Source organism: Ischnura elegans, chromosome 5, assembly GCF_921293095.1.
Source record: "Ischnura elegans chromosome 5, ioIscEleg1.1, whole genome shotgun sequence".
In the NCBI taxonomy this organism is placed as follows: domain Eukaryota; kingdom Metazoa; phylum Arthropoda; class Insecta; order Odonata; family Coenagrionidae; genus Ischnura; species Ischnura elegans.
The window spans coordinates 114901228-114922526 of record NC_060250.1 but is presented as its reverse complement, the minus strand read 5'-3'; the positions used below and the strand labels follow the sequence as shown (position 1 = coordinate 114922526).

The 21299-nt window shown below is 37.9% G+C and overlaps 1 protein-coding gene across 1 annotated transcript in view; it reads left to right on the top strand.

The window, feature by feature from the left end:
• Positions 1-21299, top strand: part of LOC124159437 (Werner syndrome ATP-dependent helicase-like) — a 47263-nt gene that overhangs the window by 9825 nt on the left and 16139 nt on the right. Inside the window, exons 8-15 of the mRNA XM_046535248.1 lie at positions 735-870; positions 1705-1896; positions 5742-5992; positions 11052-11301; positions 13908-14010; positions 14539-14680; positions 20035-20296; positions 20417-20559. Of these exons, the coding sequence (XP_046391204.1) occupies positions 735-870; positions 1705-1896; positions 5742-5992; positions 11052-11301; positions 13908-14010; positions 14539-14680; positions 20035-20296; positions 20417-20559 (1479 nt within the window). The remainder of the gene's footprint in view (positions 1-734; positions 871-1704; positions 1897-5741; positions 5993-11051; positions 11302-13907; positions 14011-14538; positions 14681-20034; positions 20297-20416; positions 20560-21299) is intronic.

The window sequence follows — 21299 nt, the reverse complement described above, 5'->3', positions numbered from 1 at the left end:
TTAAATTCCTCGATTTATTCTGAGAATGGTCAAATTTTGAACGAAGCTCTAGTGCCAATGTTAAAGCCTTTAATGCAGCAACAATTTCCATGTTGATGTTCATACTGAAATCGAGATATAAGTGAATGTATATTGTATAGTTTCGTTTAAAAATTATAAACGCTGCTCAAAAGACAAAGAATTCAATTCTAGTTTATATATTTTGAGAAAGGAACAAATACTCATTTCGAAAACTGAGTGAAACAATTGAATGACCGCAGTTGCTGACTTCGTGATCCTCTGACCGTCATAAAAGGGGAAGAGCAAGGAAACGTGTATCTTCGGCATTCGTTCGCCCGCGTAGAGAAATCTCTGACAAATATTTGCTGCTTTTGTCTCCTGGGTAAAGAAACGTCCTGCCACATATTTTCGTCATTTGTAGGGAAAGGGTTTATAACAACTACCTGTTGAGTAATTTCTGTATGATCAGGAAAGCATGTACGATATAAAAATATCATTGACTTTACAGTACATACCGTGTATGTCTGAATATAGTCCCCCCTTTTTTTCCAAAAATGCCTGTGGTAAAAGTAAAGGGGGGGACTATATTCAAATGCATTTTTTTAACTTTTCCCAAAACTGAAGCCTCAAAATTAGGGGGGGGGGGGGGACTATATTCGGAGAAATACGGTAATTGTTTACTGCAGGAGATATGGAATAATCACTTTCATTTGATGAAGTATTTTGATTTTCAGATGTTCGTCTCATTATTCACTATGGTGCTCCTCATGACATTGAATCGTATTATCAGGAGATTGGTAGAGCTGGAAGAGATGGTCTTCCATCCAGTTGTTTGGTGTTTTTCTCTCCTGCTGACTTTGCTCTTAATAGGTCAGTATGCTTGTTTTTGTGTGTTGATTGTTGCCCATTACCCTCCTAAATGTAATGAAGACAATCTGTGAAAAATTTGGTAGGCTCCTTTAGGTAATTGCCGAGAAAATGTGAAAAGTCTGATAGTGTATCTGAGTTAATAATAAATTATTGTAATTAATGACAGGTAAGACCTGTGGTGCACCCTGAAATTTTATGGGGGGCCCACAGTACACCCAGAACCTCATTCAATGGTGGATGACTGCCGCTATGAGTTGGGTATGTGTCATAGCACAGATAAAAAGAGCCTTTTTTGTCATTGGTCCGACTGCAGTAAAATTGTGTAAAAACTATTCCTATTTTTCCTATTGTTTATGTGTATTATGTGACCAGTCAACATGTTTGGTGTCCTGTAATCAGTGGGTCACCCCGGACCTCCAGCTTTTGTAAGGGCAAATTAACCAAATGTTTCCTGAGATGCTATCCGAAGTTAGTTGTCCTGAGGCCCATTAATGAGCATGTGGGGTGTATTCCTAAGATCCCCTGGACCCAATCATTGGGTATCCTCTGTTACTCTCCCTTATCTCACCCCACTCCCACTGGTGAGAGGGCGCTTTGTCAAGTTGGCAGTGCCAAGAGGTTGAACTATGGATGGCCAACTGGTTGAAGATATTGATTGATTACTGCATGCTAGTTTTGTAAACACATAATTGTAGAAAATACGTAAAAATGTAATGCATTTCAATTGTTAAAAACCTTCTGAAGTGTCATAGCAATCATGCTCAGTATTCACCAGTGAAAATTCAAATATGTATTTACAATATGACTAAATCTAATGCATCATGTCCTTTTTAGGCATTTTCTGAGCACTTATAAAACAGCTCAGTTCAAAAAACATAAGGAGGAAATGAGTCTCTTGCTTCAGTCCTATCTGGAAACCAGTGAATGCCGCCGCAAGCTTCTGTTAAGCCACTTCAAAGACAGCAGAATGAGTAAATCAGAAGGAACAACATTATCAAAGACTTGCTGTGACAACTGCAATCGAAAGTTAGTTTCATTTCATAGTCAAATATGAATCAGTGATCATATGAGAGGGGTTCCAGGGCCCTTATCATGTTATGCCTGTTGTCTGTTTTATCCTGTTAACATAACGTAAATTTTGATAAATTGTTTGATTATATTTAGTATTCCACAGTCACTGAGTAAGAGAAACTTGAGTTAGTGGTTAAAATTGCATTTCATGTTCTATTCTTTTCTTTTCCTCACATTAAAAGAAATTAACTAATACTCGTAATATACTCATTGCTTTCTAAAAGTAATTGTTACTTATCGTCACATACCCTACCGGAGCATGTAATTTAAAAAGCCGGCACCACAACGAGTGTGTTCCTACAAGCATAGCTTTTCCAGGTGACGATAATGATATCTCTCATCACAGCCCAAATGGGTGGAGGAAATGCACTGGAAATGCAATCATAAGAGTAGTTCAGTATTATGTTAGATGATTAATACCAATTTCAACTCTGCCCTCCTAATGTGTAAGACAGTGCAAGCTTTTAACATCTCCACCCCGTCCTTTTAGTGTTAAGTAAGAGGGCTGATATTTTTCTTTATTTTTCATTCAACCCTGCAAATTTTCTGTCAAACTTTTTGTAATAAAAAGTAAAGTATTTTATGGTGTTTGACAAAACTCACCTGATTATAGTGTGAAATTTTAAAAGTGTTGTCGAAAAGTAATGATAACCATATTTGTAGCTGCAATTACACAGTTTTGAAAATTGTAACTGGTACTCACAACTGATTTTGAACATTTTTCTAAAGGTAACTGTAATAGATCCCTATTACCATTTTCTGGTAATCATTCGCCATTCCTTCTATCCCATTTTGGAAATTATATGCATGTCCATATTTTGGAAAAAAAAAGGAGTGACTATATTCAGATAAATACGGTGTTTGTTACAGTAGACTCTCGTTAATACGAACAACGTTGTTACGAAGTTCTCGTTATTACGAAGCAAATCGTTGGTCCCGTCGAAAAGGCCTATCCAAGCTATAGTAAAAGAAACGTTATAGCGAAATTTTCGTTTTTACAAAATTACGAACCTAACTCCCGGTCCCGGCGGTTACAATATGAACTTTATTACGAAGTTCCACGCACAAGTCACGGCATTTAGGTGGATATTCACTACACTTAAGTTTTAATAATCGCGCCACGTTTAAGTTCTTCTCGTGTAGTGTGCCAAAGAGCGTCAATTATGGTTCTTTATTCAGTTTATACGCTACATTATATAACAAGCTTCATTCCTGTGAAGTCATAGTGACCCACTCATAACCGTTAGTAAATTGGTTGTACAGTCAATCCTCTTCCTATGCACATTCGATTTACGAATTTTCAGAGATACGATCATTCAAAATTTTCAAATTTCGAATTTGGCCGATACTACGCGGTGTGGCGCTGGGAAACTCTCATTGTGATCACAATCTGAATAAGGTATCATTAAAGGTGAATTTAGGAACTCTTCAGCGTTTCGCCCGTCCTTCGTCACCGTGGGGAGCTATTTTTTCGGCTCCGAATGCATCGCAGGCCCCGCTAGATCAGTTCGCCACAATCGTGAGTTATCGCATACGTGTAATGCAGTGTTGCATTCCGCAGGATAACAGTACTCATCGATAACTTGCGTACAATCCGGCTGGCGAGGGTTGTCTGATTACGGCACAATAAGATGGGCGGATAATCCTGCGTCAGCATGGTTTAAAGCCAATCGCTGTCCCCCAAGCGCACCTCACACCTTCGCCTAGTCATACAACGTTGTCAAATGCATAAACGAGCACCGAAATAAGCCTGATCTACCAAAATAAGCCCATTCTTCGAATCACAAGAACAAGTGATTATTCCTCTAGGTACTTCACGCCCGTCGTCCCTTCCGGTTCTTTTCTTCACGGAACAATTTGTAAGCGTTTCCCTTTCTTACCTGGCAGCCTTGCCCCCTACCCAGACCTAGACCATTTTGTCTGTTATTGGACAAATCTCGGTGGCCGGACTGTAATTTTATCAACCTAGGAACAAGGTCTTGGGACGCATCTAGTATGAATATCGGAGTTCATGTATTCGGGAAGATATCAACCCTCGATTGCGTCATGGCGTAGTTTTCTGTTGAAAAACTGAAACGAATTTTCCTGTTAATATATATTCTCGCGTAATTTAATCGCGTTTATAATACACTATTTTTTTCGACGATTCCTAAAAGAAACGTTCTTACGAACTTCGTTATTACGAACCTCCGGTTTTTCGGTCCCGTGAACTTCGTAATAACGAGAGTCTACTGTATTAAATTCATTCACTCACTCACAGCATTCTTTCAGTTATGACCTATTTTCTCCACAGGTAGATATGAATGTATATATAGAGTAGAGATCAATGAAAGTACAGTAGACTCCCGATTATCCGGCTGCGGTTTATCCGGGTTGCGGATTATCCGTGCATGATTTTCACTCTCGCTCAATTTTTTCCGCGATCTTTGGTTTTAAAAATCCTAAGCAAAATTACCGGAATTACTGCATCAATGCTAGGACATACGGGGCTTATCATTTCCGTTAGAATCCCCTTCGTAAAACGGAAGCGATCGCGCTCTAGTTGCATTCACGGGAGCACCGTGTTCCTGTTTTCCAAGCCTCGCAGTGCGCGACCGCGCTCCTTGATCACGGATACAAGTCCCGCAGCAGTTTCAACCCGGGCAACTTGTGCGAGACGCGAGTACGTGGCGTAGTGCCTGACAGTGTAGTTTGCGACGTGAAGCAGTGGTTTTGAAGCATTCATGCAAACCTTTTTCCTGTATCCGTTATCACACAGCCACGGATGCGTGGTTTTCGAAACCAGGCCATACGCAAAGCATTAATAATACGAGTACATCCACGCTATCGTCGCTAAAAAAAGATCGCGAACTGGCGAAGAAAGCTCTCAAGGAGTCCTGGAAGCACTCTAAAGCAACACAATAACTGCATAAATAATAATATATTGTTTGTTTTAAGTAAATTATGAACATTAAAAGACATTTAACTGAAAGTTTGGATTATCCGTGTTTTCCGATTATTCGTGCCATCTCTCCCCATCATTACCCCGGATAATCGGGAGTGTACTGTAGTTATAAATTTTACTGAGTTCCCTTTTGAAGTAAATAATACTGTACTCCTTGGTCCCTAGTCCCTATATCCCCCTTCCACTCCATCCTTGTACCACTAAAATATAATTATGGAGTAATCTTCCTCTATGATATAATACATCCATAAGCTACTTTTTTGAGATGCAGTAGTTAAAATTACGCACCATGTGTCGTATTTCTCCAAATAGAGTCCCTCTCTGAATATAGTCCATCCCTGAATATATTCCCCTCCCATTATTTTGAGGCTTCAGTTTCGGGAAAATTAAAAAAAATGTGCTTGAATCTAGTCCCCCCTTTACTTTTACCATGGGCAATTTTGGAAAAAAAAGGAGGGACTACATTCAGATAAATATGATGTTTGCTATTAAAAAGTTTAATCAATATTATTGTTAAATAATTTATAAATAAATAATTATTGTTAATTGTATAATTAGATTAAATTAAATAACTTCTGTAATAAACTTCAAATTTTGCCGCCCTCTGAAATCTGCCACCCAGGGTAGGTGCCCCCTTTGCTCTGCCCCATGGCTTGATGATGGCTGTGATTGAACTCTTAGATAAGAATTCCTAATCAATTGAGTTTAACTCTCAAATTCTATCCTCTTCAGTTTTTAATTACAACTGTACTTATTATCAGTGCTTTCTCATCAGACTTTTGCACCTGCGTTGCATTGAAATTTGTGTCATTATGCCTGGATAACTGTTGATTTGATTACTATTTTATTATTTCAGGGCCTCATATAGCAGTATAGGTATAGATATAGATAAGTCGAGTGGACTGGATGAGTGTGGAAGATATGATTTCTCTGAAGATGCCAATCTGATGATGGGTGCTGTAAATGCTCTTGGGGGTCGCTTTGGACTGACCATTCCTATTCTCTTCCTACGTGGATCCAAGTCTAACAGGTTGAATGATCATCATTCCAAGGATCCCTTGTTTGGGAAGGGAAAGCATAAGACTGAGGCATACTGGAAAAATCTTGGTATGTTTTCTTTTCGTCTTTTTTTCTGTTTTGCATATTATTAATAAACCATTGTTGAAAATATAACATTCACTGATGGCATAGTGTATTTGTTCTTGAATCAAATAGCGCTTGAGAATAAAGGTGAATTGCACTGATCATTATGATACTTTACACTGAGAGCAATATCATGGATCTTCATATCTTGAAGTCAGTTTAGCCGTAGGCAAAGTAAACTCAAGTAATTTTTTAATTTATTTAATTCATGCATTTACCAGTGTGCCAACAGACCAGTTCCATTTTTTCTAGAGATGCACGAATGGTATCCGTGAATACTCGAATACCTTGATCACTTGAAAGTACAGTAAATTCCGGTTATTACGCGCCTCACTTTACCGCGGTTTCGGATATACCGCGGGTCTCACCATGTCCCCCGAAATGATTACATTGACCTTTTTTTTTGAGGTAGGTGGCGAATTTTATCTCGGCGTGTCTACCGACGCGTCGCAACGGCGCTACTTCAAGCGACTGTATTAACGCGGTTGGCGACGTATTCCATACATTGTTTCGTAGCCATAAAAAAAACTCGGTAATTCCTGATCGGTCATTGTGTCTTGTGAACTCGAGCTGAAAAGTGTGTTGCACGGCTATAATAATTTTCGAGATTCAGGGAGATTGAGATAATTCTCTTTCGTACGTTCGCACCGCGGCGCTCAAACCAAGGTAGGTACTCGATGCCCACAGGCTTCGAGCATTTAATGATGAATGAGCTGTTTTACCTTTGTCTTTGGCTTAATATTAATATGAAAATTACTTTTTTACGAAAATTTTCATTGATTTTAGGGTAAAAACGATGTCTGCCAAAAGGAAAACTTACACAATTAAAGAAAAGTTGGGCATAATCGACAGAGTGAAACGCGGTGATTCAAAATCAAGTTTATTCAGGGAGTTTGGTGTTCCTGAAGGAACTATTCGTGGTTGGATGAAAGAAGAAGATAAATTACGATCATTTGTTGATCAGGTGGATGACGAAATAGGACTTGATAGAAAAAAGGCCAGATTGAGTGCTGCTGGTGATGTGGATGAATGTTTGTTTACGTGGTTTGTTCAGAAGCGCAGTGAAGGTGTTCCATTATCCGGTCCACTTTTACAAGCACAGGCAATTAAATTAAATAAACAAATAGGTGGTGCTCATGATTTTGTTGCTTTTGCTGGCTGGCTATCGAGGTGGAAAATTCGCCACGGGGTAGCGCAAGTTAACATGCAAGGAGAATCTCGTTCCAGTGACAGTGAAGCAGCTAGAGAATTCTGTGGGACTTTACGCAAGATGATTGATGAACGTGAGTACACTGAAGAGCAATTGTATAACTGCGATGAAACCGCTCTCTGCTACAGATTGCTTCCAACAAAATCACTTGATATTAAGAAGTCGGCAAATAAATCCGGAATAAAAATGAGCAAAGAAAGAGTGACTTTATTACTGTGCGCTAACAAATCAGGAAGTCACAAGTTAAAACCTCTGTGTATTGGTAAAAATCGAAGTCCTCGGTGCTTCAAGCACGTTAATATGACAGCACTACCCATAAATTACAAAAACAGTCAGAATGCCTGGATGACTCGAGACATTTTTTTATCTTGGTTCAATGAAGATTTTGTTCCATCGGTTAAGAGCCACTTAAGATCAAAAAAGTTAGAAGAGAAGGCACTACTTCTGTTAGATAACTGTCCGGCCCATCCGTCTTCTGAGCTCTTGATATCGAGGGATGGCAAAATAGTGGCTTCGTTTTTACCAAAAAAATACGACAGCTCTTATTCAGCCCATGGACCAAGGGATAATCAGAGCATTTAAAGCCCACCATCGGCGGGAATTGCTCACTAGTGTCATAAATTCAGAACTGCAGGTACAAGAATATCTGAAAAGAGTCACCCTGAAGAACATGGCTTATAATATTGGTTTGGCATGGAAGAAAATAACTTCAGCTACAATCCTAAATTGCTGGTCAAAGTGCGAGTATACAGCGGGCAATAGCATGGAAGACGAAGACGAATTTTTGGGTTTCACGGAAGAGGACGCACGTGAAGCTTCAGATGTTCTTTGTAATAAGCTATTTGTGAGCGATCTCGAGGCCTGGGTTCGCGAAGACGAGGAAACTCCTGTATCTGCTTATAAGAGTGACGAAGAAATTGTGACTGCAGTCCTGAGCCGCGCAAAAACAGCTGCATCATCGGAAGATGAGAGCGAGAATGAAGAAGACGAAAGTGAGGTCGAGATGCCAAAAATTGGCCATTTATTACATAATATAAGTGAATTGATGAATTGGTTGGAGGGACAAAGTGATTGCGATAGTATTCATCTGTTGCACTTGCAAAGCATAAAAAATTACGTGACAAAGAAACGCCATCAACTATCGCGGCAAAAGAAAATATCCGAGTACTTTAGTAACTCCCGTTAAAGTAGAGCGTCTAAATCATAAATTAAATATTTTAATAATGTATTACGCAAATAAATTGGCTATAAAAATTACCTTTAAGGGTTTTTTTTATTGCTTCCCGTGCAGATTCCCGTAATAACGCGGTTGTCCGATAACGCGGGTGTAAACTATGTCCCCCTAGACCCGCGTTATAACCGAATTTTACTGATACTGATTTTGATATTTGAGATCTCGAATACATCGATACTTTGAATTTTGTGCCATGCACTGTCACACACATGTCGTTGGTAGTTGACTTGGAAAAACATAGAGGACTCTAGTCATTTAGTGCGTGCAGTACCATTTTAGGCAAGTTGACGAACTACTCAAATTTGCGGATTAGAGTGGTGAAAAGATATCGTTTGACGGGGGAAACCGAAAACGATCGGAGGAAAAAATCCGTAAATCCCCGGTTTTCCCCCACGAAACCCCTTGAAAAAATTAAAAATGGCAGGAAAAAATATCGACTTTTGGAGTACCTTCCGATATGCATTGAGCTACTGCTCCTGAACGGTTCCATTCATCGGAAAGGTCATCACGAATTTGAAGACTGCAAGGATGCGGGCTTCCTCTGATGTCAGTTTTGTTTCCTAATGCCAAATGACATCTCCGCAATGATGCGTCAAAGTTGATTAAGGATTGAAATTTTCATTAAAATAATAGTAAAAAACGGCGTATGTATGGGCCTCTGGCTGAATGCATCAATACACCTACATTCAAAAAATTGTTTTCACCACTTCTCATTCTATGCTCATTCAGGATGAACCCACAAGGAAGGCATCTTCCAGAACGGAAGAAAGCCATCACATTAGCTGCCTCTTACTTGAGTGTAATGTGAACATAACTCCACCGCAGTGCGATGCTATCAATCAATTGATTGATGTTGGACTCCACAGCAATCAATGTGGGGAATTTATTCAGATTAAAAATAATTATTTTAAAAATGTATTTGATATATACCTTTTTATTTATATATTCATCAAGTGAAATAGAAGAAAAAATGTACGTTTAATATGCTTTGCGCAATTCTAGTATACGAGGTATTCAAAATTCGAGGTATTTGAATATTCGAGCAATGATTTAATATTCAAATTCGATATTCCAGTTCGAGAAGTCTGCTATGAATGCTGCTTCTTTGATGCATCTCTAATTTTTTCCCATGGCAGCTAAATTTTTTACTTGCAACACTTTGAATATTTGCCTGAAGTTGTGAATTTTATTTGGTATGGTTAAATTTTCTGAGGTGGTGCTATTATCTCCAGTATTTTTTTGTAATTATTTTTGTGGGCACCCACGTGTAGAGACAACAAATTTTTGCAAACTGAGATAGTGCAATGATGGAGTGAAATTTCTCTGTTTTTGCGTAACTTTTTTTTAACACAATTCATGGTTAAGCCCTTTTTGCATAAAATGTTGACCTTAATCTGAGAAAAACCCTATAAGAGTGAATTTTTTGTTTGAAAGAAATACATTCCTTTATCATTAATATGTTAAATGCAAAACAATGTTTATTTTTTCCCACATTCTGAATTACGAGTTTGTGTAATGCGAAAGCAGTAGTGATTTCTGCATAGAAATGTGCCCGCATTTCTGAAATGTTGCCCAATCTGTCAATTAATTTTCAATAATAATAAGATACTGTATGATATAATAAGATCTGTCAATTAATTTTCAGTAATAACAATAAACAATAATAATAAGATAATTTTCGAGTGTTCACCCTCTGAAAGGATGTTTGTATGAACCTTCAGCAAGCCCTTTCCATATAAATGTGTTGTTTGGAGTGGGACTGCTAAGAATGGCCCCGTCAATTAATTGTGTGTGGTGATTTTGACAATTTTTTTTATCCCCCTCCCTCATTAGTGAGATATCATGAGATTTGGGTCTACCCACCCTCTAATCTCATGTGAGATTGTTAAAAATATGTATTTTCAGAACATATATGCATTTGATCCATACTTCTTTGCATTGGATTTATAAAAAAAAACAGTTTGTTCAATTTTTTTTATTTGAGAGTAGGTTGTATCGGCAGCGCTAATGGTTTATCATTGAAGTCTTAGGTCTAATTACTAGGTACATCTGGAGCATTTAGCTAAAGACCTACACTCCAAGATGCTGATTTAATATAAAATATAGAGGTCAAGAGAAAAAACTCAATTTATGGTAATACTTAAGGAATTATTAATTTTTACGTCATCATAAGTGTTCCCAGTATAAAATTTATGCCTTGTATTTCTAAGTTTTATCCATTTCCTCTGGATTTTAAGGTAATGCTACTTAACCCAATGAATTATGATGTATTATGACTGTAAAGTGGTAATCTTGTTATTTACATAGATTTGTTCTCCAACGAAGTTATAGTATCAATTATACTACCTTATAAATGCTAGACAAATTACCTTAGGAAAGATTTGCATAAATACATTTTTTGTTTTCTTATTTCATTGAAGAGCAACATTCAACTTCTTCAATCCACATGTTTTTTATGTGACAAATAGACCAGTGAACCTATTTGTTCAATAACTGAAAATTATTTTCTTCAAAGAGAAATTTAATTCCAGGGAAGTTGCCTTTGTTGGTTGATGTTCATAGAATTAATCATTCAACAGGGCGGCTTTTAATCAGGGCTGGCTACCTTGAGGAGTGTGAGTCAAAGCCTTTCAGAGGTGGTTTTGGGAAAAAGTCCTTTCCATATGCTACTGTCAACACTTCCTTAAAAGGAGAGAAATTTTTGAAGCTGTTTCGTAAAGAAGGAAATCAAGCCAAGAATAAGATCCTTTTGGTCCCTCCAGCGAACATGCTTGATACTATCAAAGATACTCACTCCAAAGCTCAAAGATCAAGAACTTATGAACCTATGTAAGTATATCAATTATATATTTATTTCTATAAATTTAAACCATGAGGGGTGCAAAGTATTTAAAAGATTGTTCTGAGATTCTGAGAGAAAAGATTCCTGGAGTACGTATTTAACGCTTTTAGATTTTTAAATGACGATGTCTATTTTTCACGATTAAATGGAAAGTGAAAATTTTCAAGCTCGTGAAAAGTGCGACGGCTAAGTATGAATGCCAGGAAAACTCCGTGTGATGTCGTTCTGGTTCCCGCTGCCGCAAGTGAGGTGACCTTGGGGCGAGGCTTTGAGTGCTGATATGACGCAGGATGCTAGCAGGTAGCAGTGTACCCTGCTAGCTGGTAGTGCTTGGCTTTAATTAGGGTTATTAATACCTTATCAAATGAAGAAAACTTTATGACATTAGCCAGTTTTAATAGGTGATTATTAAGACATGTTTCCCTGAGCTCTGAGCTTCATGCATGCATTGGTAACCTCAGACTATGTAAAACTCCTATCTACTCGTATAGAAACTAGGTCCCTGTGACGTCAAGTGGAGTGGCATCGCATGGGCGCCAATTTGGCTTTTTTCAAATGACCCTTGCCGTTCGTCTAAACCGGTATTTGTAAAACTAAATAATTTGTATGTTATGAATACACTAATGGTGGGTAACCAATCGCAATCAATGCCTTTCGTTTTCTTTGATGAAGGAAACTACCCTATTGCTTACGCACAGAACAAAGCGAAGAATTCATTTCAAATTATAAAAAAATTATAGTATGCAACCAATATAAATGCAAAAACCAGTAAAAATATAACCAATCTGCAACAGATTCCTGGGGTGAGGATGATTGTAAATGAGTGGGATTAAAATTCTTATCTGTTGCAGTAATCATGTGTGATTATATTCTATCCACTTTATGTTTGTGGGTGATGGGGTTGGACTTCACTGATGGGGGAGGGGTAGTACCGAGAGAGAGAAGAGGAGCAAAGTTAATATTGCCAAATGTACATAGCCCCGTACTTAGTCACTGAAAATGTGTGAGTCATGAGTGGCCACAGGTATTTTGATTCCAGTCATTTGACCCCGGATTGTCGATACAATATACATACTCATTTGGAAGGTATTGAGAATAAACCTTTCACAGAAACCCATGATACTGTCACAGCTGAGTGAAGCTCCGTTGGTGAAAGGCACACTTAAAGACATACAAGGAGAGCGCATGAGGTTTGACAATACTGCTCCATGAGCAGATTCACATTGTTAACTCGATGGAGGTCTGAGAGTGACCGACCGAGGCCATACCTACAGTTTGCTGATATGATATGTCTAAATAACTCTTTATTGTGTTGCAGATTGCACAGTTACAATTTAATTTCATGATACACTATACTTATAAAAGTGACTTCCTAAGTTGGGAAACATTTCTATTTGGATTGGAATAACTTAATATATGCTATTTGTGTGCACTGTGGCGTGAAGTTATCGCAAGGAAGTGCAAAATCAACCTCACCACTACTGAAGCATTTGCGACCGAAACACAAGAGACAAAATTCGGGGAATGAGAAAGTGACAAAATTCAGGGGAAATGTGTGTGAGGAAAATTTGAAAATATTAAAATGTGTACGGTATCAAAATAGCATTCCTTTTATTGTATTTACCCTGGAGAAACTTGAATAATTACTTCATATTATAGCGGGCAATTAAAAAAACATTTGGATCTGAAAATATCCAAAAATCTGACCCATGAAATCAAGGATCCAATCTGGATCGAGATTCGAAAAAAAATCAGGCATCCATTCATCCCTAGTATTAATCATGTATTGTAATCATTGAAAACATAATTTTTAAGTTATTGTGGGGTATTGTCCAATTTCTACTTTTTTTAAATTGTGGAATGTTGTGTTTTCAACTATGTAAATAGTAAAGTTTTGCAATTAAATTTTCTATCTCTCATCTATCTTCTATAAATACAAAAGAGGATGTCTGTTGGTCTGTCCACTATGCATTTCCATTCAGCTGCACGGATTTCAACCAAAGTTAATACGTGGGTGCATTTCATGCTCCGGAACCCCATAGTGCTACTTTCTGTTATGTCCCACGCATTCTTTTGCATTGTTTTCTCATTACCATTTGTTATGTCTCGTCAACAACTTCTGTGGTTTGACATCCTGCTGGGTAGCCAAACCTCTTGGCACACTCGTAGGGAATATGTTACTTAAGTATGTAACTCAATTACGTAACGAGCAGGGTATAAGCTGATCCTGTGTGCGGTATATGGAAATAGTTTGTTCGATTTTTTTACAGTTCAGTATCTTTCGCTCACCATCCTCTTTCAATCTTAAGTCAACCATGGGATACATTGGGGTTAGGGGGTCGTGGTTATCATCTAACTGTCCTTCCCGAGCAATGCCGGGTTGCCTGCTAGTTTCTTAATAAAGTGAGAGTGATAGAAAGTGGTACTTAATATTCCTCTTTACTATTCCAAAAAATCTTTGTTTTTCTAGGGGTAAAACTTTAACACAGCAATGAGGCTGATCTTATGAGTTACATACCACTTTCTTTTTGCATACAGGTTGATTGAAAATGTAAAAAGATGTTATAAAAATTCTTAAATTTCTTCTTTTCAGATTGTTACCAACATTTTCTGCTGATAATATATTTACTGAGAGTGTGACTAATGAGTCCACCAGTAATGATACTCCAGTAAGCAAGGATGAACAAATTCTTCAGGTGAGAGTTCTGTAGCTGTTATTTCGGAATGATGTGACCTATTAAGGACAGGCTTAGTGAAAGTATGTACTCATTATGTACTGTGTAGTCACATAATACTCCAGACTTTTTGGATAGCATATTTATTATTAAACAAGACCCGATTTTGCCACTTTTTCATAGCACTAGTAAGCAGTGTTGAATTTTCAAATGTAAAAGTACTTAATCCCCTGTGTAAAAGTCCTTTATTAGCTGCTCTATGTATCTCATCTGAAGCTTAACTCTGCCATTTTTCCCTTCAACAATAAAGTAGGTAGTATGTACTACATATCAAAATGATGTGCTATGGTCCTATACTATTGGTGAGCTACCCAAGTTCTTCGTGATTTAAATGGTTACTTTAGGTTAATAATTAATTTTTTGGTTGATTGGTTATGTTTTTTGTGTGCAAATAGTATTCATTCTTTGTTACTCGTCATTAAGGCCATGTTGGCTAGATAAATTTGTTATGCTTAGTATGTTATTTGAGAATTTTGTGTTTTTTTCTAGCACAAACTATATGGGGAATTGATGGAACTTAGGAATCACCTGGCATTGATGAGTAACTGTATGCCATACATGGTTGCAAGTGATAAGTCTCTGGTGGACATGACCAGGTTTTGCCCTTCTACTGTGGGAAATTTAAGCGGAGGTATGTTTTAGAATGAAGGTTAGGTGAGAGCCTGTATGGTGAAAATATGGGGTTGCTTTGAAGTAGCTATTTTCTGGGAGCATCAACCAGATATTCTTATGGGAGATTCAGGGAGTGGGAGTTATTCGAGTGCTTCTCATTCATTTTGAATTTCTGAAAAACACTTTGGGGCAATGGGAGAGCCCAGTCCAAGTTGCTTCATTCTGAACAAAAATATGAAAATATTGTTGTGAGGTTCATGCACAGTGCTCAAATTACTACTATACACTGTTAAACTCTGCCACCTAAGTTTGAAAGAGCAACCATGTAATATCAGAAAGATCACTTGTTGGCTTAAAAAAAAACTCAAATTAAAGCTGTTTTATTATAACATTTAATTATGAATGCATGTTTTTTAATGCTAATAATAGCTCCATAGTACTTCTACTTAGAAAGGAAATAGTAGCTCATATTTCTGGTTGCCGGTGGATACATTGCATTTATGGCTTTGTTGCAAAAAATAGAGAGATACAGATTTCCTTCTTAAGTGCTTTTAGCTGTGACAAACAATTGATGGTTTTTCTAAAATTTTGTTGTATCCATAGCTACAGATTGAAAATGGCACTTGAAAATTTTTTCATAATACATACCTAATTGACAACAGGGGCTGTCTGTCCAGGTTGGCTGGTTGGCGATTTCCGAGGGTCTCTTAGTTAGGGGGCCCCCACAATGCTCGTATCTATCATGAAGCGTGGAAAATGTGATAAAAAATATTCATTAATTGAAACCAAGTTCTTTTCCTGTTATAAAATTCTGCATTTTCATTAGTTCCTTTATTCACAGCATACTCACAAGGGGAGACCACGTACCTTCCTCCGCCTTTTTCAATTCCGTATTTTTATGGAATTCGGAATGGTGAACACATCTCCGAACTGATAGTGGTTCCATTGAATGGGCCTTAGTTTGGCCGTAGTTAATTAATTTTCGAGCGATATTTTTAACAAGCATTTTATAATCCCAAAATAGGGCATCTCCTTAAAGCTGGGTAGATTGGTGTGGTGATGAGCATCTTTGGTCCTCACCTGGGGGGACTCGGGTTCAAGGATTCGACACGGTAGCATATTTTCTAGTCTTCATTTTGATCATATGGCGACAAGTATTTCACTAATTTTAATTTCAGCAAGCATAGACATGAGAAAAAATTTTTAACATCGTAACGGCATTTAGGTAATTAAGAAGTGTCTTTTTGAATGCAGAGATATGAATACAACACTAGCAAAGGTTGGTGTGTGCTAAAATATTAATTACTTGCAGCCAAACTAAGGCCCATTCAATGGGACCACTATCAGTTCAGAGATTTTATCATTATTCCGAATGCCATAAAAAATATGGCATTGAAAAAGGCAGAGCAAGGTACATACATGGTCTCCCCTTGTCCGTGTTAAAAGATTATATAAAAAACGCGCTCGATAGGGGGCTGCGCCCCCTAAAGCACCCCCGCCGGAAGGATTTGCCGTCCTTCCCGACTCCTCGGAACGGCTTCGCTATTCCTTGTAGGGGGTCGGCTTCGCCACCCGGAGGTAGAAGTAGCCCCCGAACAGGTACTCCACTGCTTCCTCGGAACAGCTTTGCCGTTCCTTGTGAAGGCCGCCCCCACCAGACGGCTTCGCCGTTCCTCCCGCGACTCCTCGGAACGGCTTCGCCGTTCCTTGTCAGGGGTCGGCTTCGCCGACCGGAGGTAGAGGTACGACTACTCCACTGCTTCCACGGAACGGCTTCACCATTCCTCGTGAAGGGGCGGCTTCGCCGCCCAAGGGTTATCGGAACCCTCCCCCCTCGTCAAGACCCCCATTTGGCTGCTCATCAACTTCCTCGGAACGGCTTTGCCGTTCCTCATGAGGGGGCGGCGGCGTCTTCGCCGCCACGGTTTTCACTCCTCACCAAGCAATGCGTACTACCAGCTGTCCCCCATCGTTGGCGAAGGCTACGAGGGGAAACATTTGGCAGAATTTAGACGCATGTTACCCCGATTAGCTTATATCAATGTTTTTGAAGGGGTCCGGGGAGTTTCCAGGGGTTCTAATGAGTGTACTGACTATCACTATCGTCCAAATAAATTCCTTAGCGATGAGTCATAGGAGAACGGTATTACTGCCAAAATATGCGAAAACAACCAATAACTGGTAACTTATAGCAAAAAATCATTTTTTTTTTGTGGTCTTCCAGGGAGCTACGTGAATTTTCGAGGGGTTTTCCTGCATAAAATGTGTTTGCCGGCCTACAATAAAAATTCCAGCTCTCTAGCTTTAGTGGAACCATGAATTTTCCTTTATTACTCACATATAGAGCTAACGAAGCGGTTGAAAGGACCAAGTTATCTGGGGAGGAGGGATCATAATTTTAAGATTAAGGCCCCAAGGCAGCTGACAGATAGACTAAAATTTTCCTTTCTACATCGGAGGATAGAGGATTTGAATGGCTTACCGGAGGAAATTTTTTTTGAGCCATTTCCAACTCACGCCTCTATATTTATCAAAAGGATAGATAAAATGGAATTTTGAGGGCTTTCTAATTGTATATTTTTTTTGAATTTGGTGTTTCTTGTCTTTTTTTCTTTGGTCTTAGTATATTTTTGTGTAAAAATGGATTTTGAGGGCAATGTAAATGTAGACATTTATTGTTTTTTTGCTGATTTGGTGCTATGTATAAAAATCGATAATCGTTAATTACTCGAAATTTGTTCAACTAATGGATGTACTAAGATAGCGAAAAAATGGAGGAAAAAATCTAGTATCTTACTTTTCAAGGAATTTGACCTACGATTATTGCAAGTTGGTCAAAAAAATTCCAAAGTTAGCTCCATAAGAAAAGCATTGGAAATTTTAAAAAATTAAAAAAAATACTTAAAATCAAAATATTGCAAAGAAAACCTCACCAAAAATGAAGCAAACAATCTTGTATCTTATTCATTAAGGACTTTTTCCTACAATTATTGCAAGTTGGTTTAAAAAGAATCCAAAGATAGGCCCTTAAGAAAAGCATTGGAAATTTAAAAAAATTATAAAAAATACCTTAAATAAAATAATGGCAAATACAACCAAACCGAAAAATTGAGCAAAAAATCTTGTTTCTGTCAGAGAAATTTCAAGTTCCTGAGACATTTACAAGTAGGCAATAAATGGAAAAAGTTTTAGTCCCATAAGGCTCCAATGTTAATTCTGATCAATATATATCTCGAAAACCAATCGACTTTTTTGAGTTTTCAGATTTTTTCCCCTCGATCAATATTTTTTGCCCACCTCGGGTAAAAATCTCGTCCTCCCAGCACGTCCGGAAGTGGTCGGGGATTTGTATACGTGAATCAGTGAGTGGTCAGTCAGTGGTCAGTGAGGTATCTGTCACACATCAGCAAGGCCTAAGCCAGAAAATATTTTTGGGGGGGGTTTATGGAATAGTAGACAAATGTAAAATTATTTTTATAAGGTAAATAAAATAGCTTATACAGTTAAATATGCATATTTATTATAAACCCTTTAAGGAAAATATAATTATAAAATTGAATTTAGCCCTCTAGCTTTTTTTTGCTGCGACCAAATGAATTAACTCCTCGGTGTCGATGTCAATTCTGTGGTCCCTCAGGAGGCTCATATGTCACTCACCTCTCTGCTAATTCACAGCACTATTATTTCACACACTGCACCTACAAATTCGCTTAGATAATAGGGTGGTTTCCTATTATTTTTTTATTGCCTAAATCGAAAGATTATTACTCCTGGAGTACGTATTTCTGCTTTTAGATTTTTAAATGACGATATCTATTTTTTGCGATTAAATGAAAAGTGAAAAATTTCAAGCGTGCGAAAACGCGACGCGTAAGTAGGAATGATGGGAAAAAGCCCATGCAACGCATTTCTGGTTCCCCCTCCTACCTTGTGAGGTGACCTTGATCGAGGCTCTGAGCGCTGATAGGACGCAGGATGCTAGCGGGTAGCTGAGTACCTTGCTGGCTGGTAGCGCTTGGCTTAAAAAAGGTTTATTAATTCCTTACGAAACGAAGAAAACTTTCCGACCTTAGCCAGTTTTAATAGGTGATTATTAAGACACGTTTCCCTGAGCTCTGTGCATCATGCATGCATTGGTAACCTCAGACGATGTATAACTCCTATCCTCTCATGTAGAAACTTGGTCCCTGTGACGTCACGTGGAGTGGAATCGCATGGGCGCCAATCTGGCCTTTTTCAAATGAGGATAAAATTTGACCCTTGCCATTCGTCTAAACCGGTATTTCAAAAACCAAATAATTTGTGTATTATGAATACACTAATGGTGGGTAACGAATCGCAATCAATGCCTTTCGTTTTCTTTGATGAAGGAAACTACCCTATTATTGACTTAAGTCACATTGGACTACTGGTCCATGCACCTCTATATAATATTGTCGTGTGAGCACCAAGCGAGCATAAAGTATCTATTTAATTTTTTTCATTTCAGGGGGGGATCAATCCCCCTTGATCCCCTCTGGCTTCGGCCTTGCACATCGGGTTGTATATATTATAGATAAATATAAAAAAGGTGTTAGAAGAGAAAATTAGGATTTTTAAAAAGGTTATTTTTAGAGTTTTTTTTTTAGATTTTAGTGTAGTTTCAAGGAGCAAAGTCACAAAATAGATGCATATTAGAACAGTAAATCATTGTTAAATTTTATAAGCTGTGAAATTCTCGCTTTTCATGGTATTTTTTTCTTATGAAATTGCTATTTTTATTTACCTTTACTTACCTGTTTTATTTATGAGTCAGAACAGTGTCAAACTCCATTTCCGGGCACGAAGTTTTTTTAAATATTCCCCGGAATCCCCCAGTAAGCAGGGCCCCCTATGACCCCAGACTGCCCCTGATCGACAGAGTTGAATTTTTATTTTATTGTTGTTCATATTTCCGGTGCCTATCATTGGTGCTTTACATGCATCTTTTGTAAAACCCATTATTATCAGTTGGTATTTTGTGTATTTTAAAAATGAGAAAAAAATCACAGAAAGTAAATATATTTCTCTGAGAAGTTGTGCATTGCATTGAATATTTTTGAAAGGCTACATGAGAACAGCAGCACAATGTGGTGATGCACATGTATTATCATGCTAGCTCTTCTTATGCTTACATATATTTTTATTTATATTTGGATAGAATATTTATTTTATAAGTACATAATTTGGAATCAATATTTTCAGTCCCTAGGATACAATGTTTATGATGCTTTGCTTTCCTTGTTTAAGTATGTCACTTTTTCATTCCAAGCTTAGGAAAGCTGTTTATGATCTTACTAATCATCATTGCTAATACAAAAATATGTAACAAAAAAAACTTTTTTACAATTTCAGTTGATGGTTTTAATCAGGCCCGAATCGATAAGTTTGGAAGTCCTTTGGTGGATAAGGTCCTCGATTTCTGCAAGCATAATGGGCTAAAACTGGACAACTTTCCTAAAATTAAGTCCTCCAGAAGTGGTAAAAATGATCAGGATCCATGCAATCGTGCAATGGAGGACAGTTTGGATCTTGCCTCTTTAAGTGGTACCGTAAGGGCCACTTATGTTGCCTTTCAAAAGGAAAATAAGAGTTTGGCACAAATAGCTGAAGAAAGGTTAGTTGATGGATATTTATTAATTTTATTATTTAAAATGCTTGAAGTAAGTTTACTTTAACCCTTAGACTGCAGGAAAAACGTTTTACCTCATGCTCATAACTTTTCATATATTTTCAGAGGACTGAAACCCTCAACTTTAGGTGGCCATTTAGGTGAAGTTATTAAGAAGGGAATTCATGTAGACCTCAAACGTCTCGGCTTTACTTCAGATAAATATCAAATAATTGAAAAAGTCATCAATTCTCCTTCCATTAATGGGGGCAAGTATTACTTTTTACTTAATCTTTTTACTCCAAAGGTATTTTCATAGTATGGGATTTTTGGTCGAATTAGCAGTTGCTGATTTAATGCCTGGCTGGGATTTTAAAGGTCTGTGTATTTTATTCTGAGAGTGTGACTGAAAGCTATATTCCTGTGATTTTCCTCTTAATCTTTTTGGTAAATTTAGTTTTCTATTGTGGAATATGTCGAGACTTTGTTCACTCGAGAACTGAGACGGTAATGTCTCTTATTACTGTTTGAACCACTTTATTTGCACTTATGCCACTTTAGCCCAGGCTATCATTTGGATAAAAATATTTAAAATTGTGTCTATTCCATGTAAATAAGTACGCTGAAGAATGAATTTACGGTAATTGCCATGATAAAAATGGCCTCTTGACTGGCATTTCAACTGTGGACCTCTGGCTTTCTGTTAATATCAAGATCCATTATACACTGTTCATTTTATCTCTGCGGGTGATCTGGTGTGGCCAAAGCAAGTGGAGAATACGGGAGGGAAAGTTTCTCGACATGTGACTTTACCTTTGCCAATCAGCAAACAGTAGGCGTGGCCTCAGTGAGTCGCTCTCAGACCTCCACCGAGTGAACATCGTGAATCTGCTCGTGGAGCAGTGTTGCCAAAGCTCACGCGTTCTCCATGTATGTGACTAAGTATGCCTTCCACCAACGGTGCCTCATTCAGCACTGTAGCTGAAAATGTCATGGGCTTCTGTGAAAG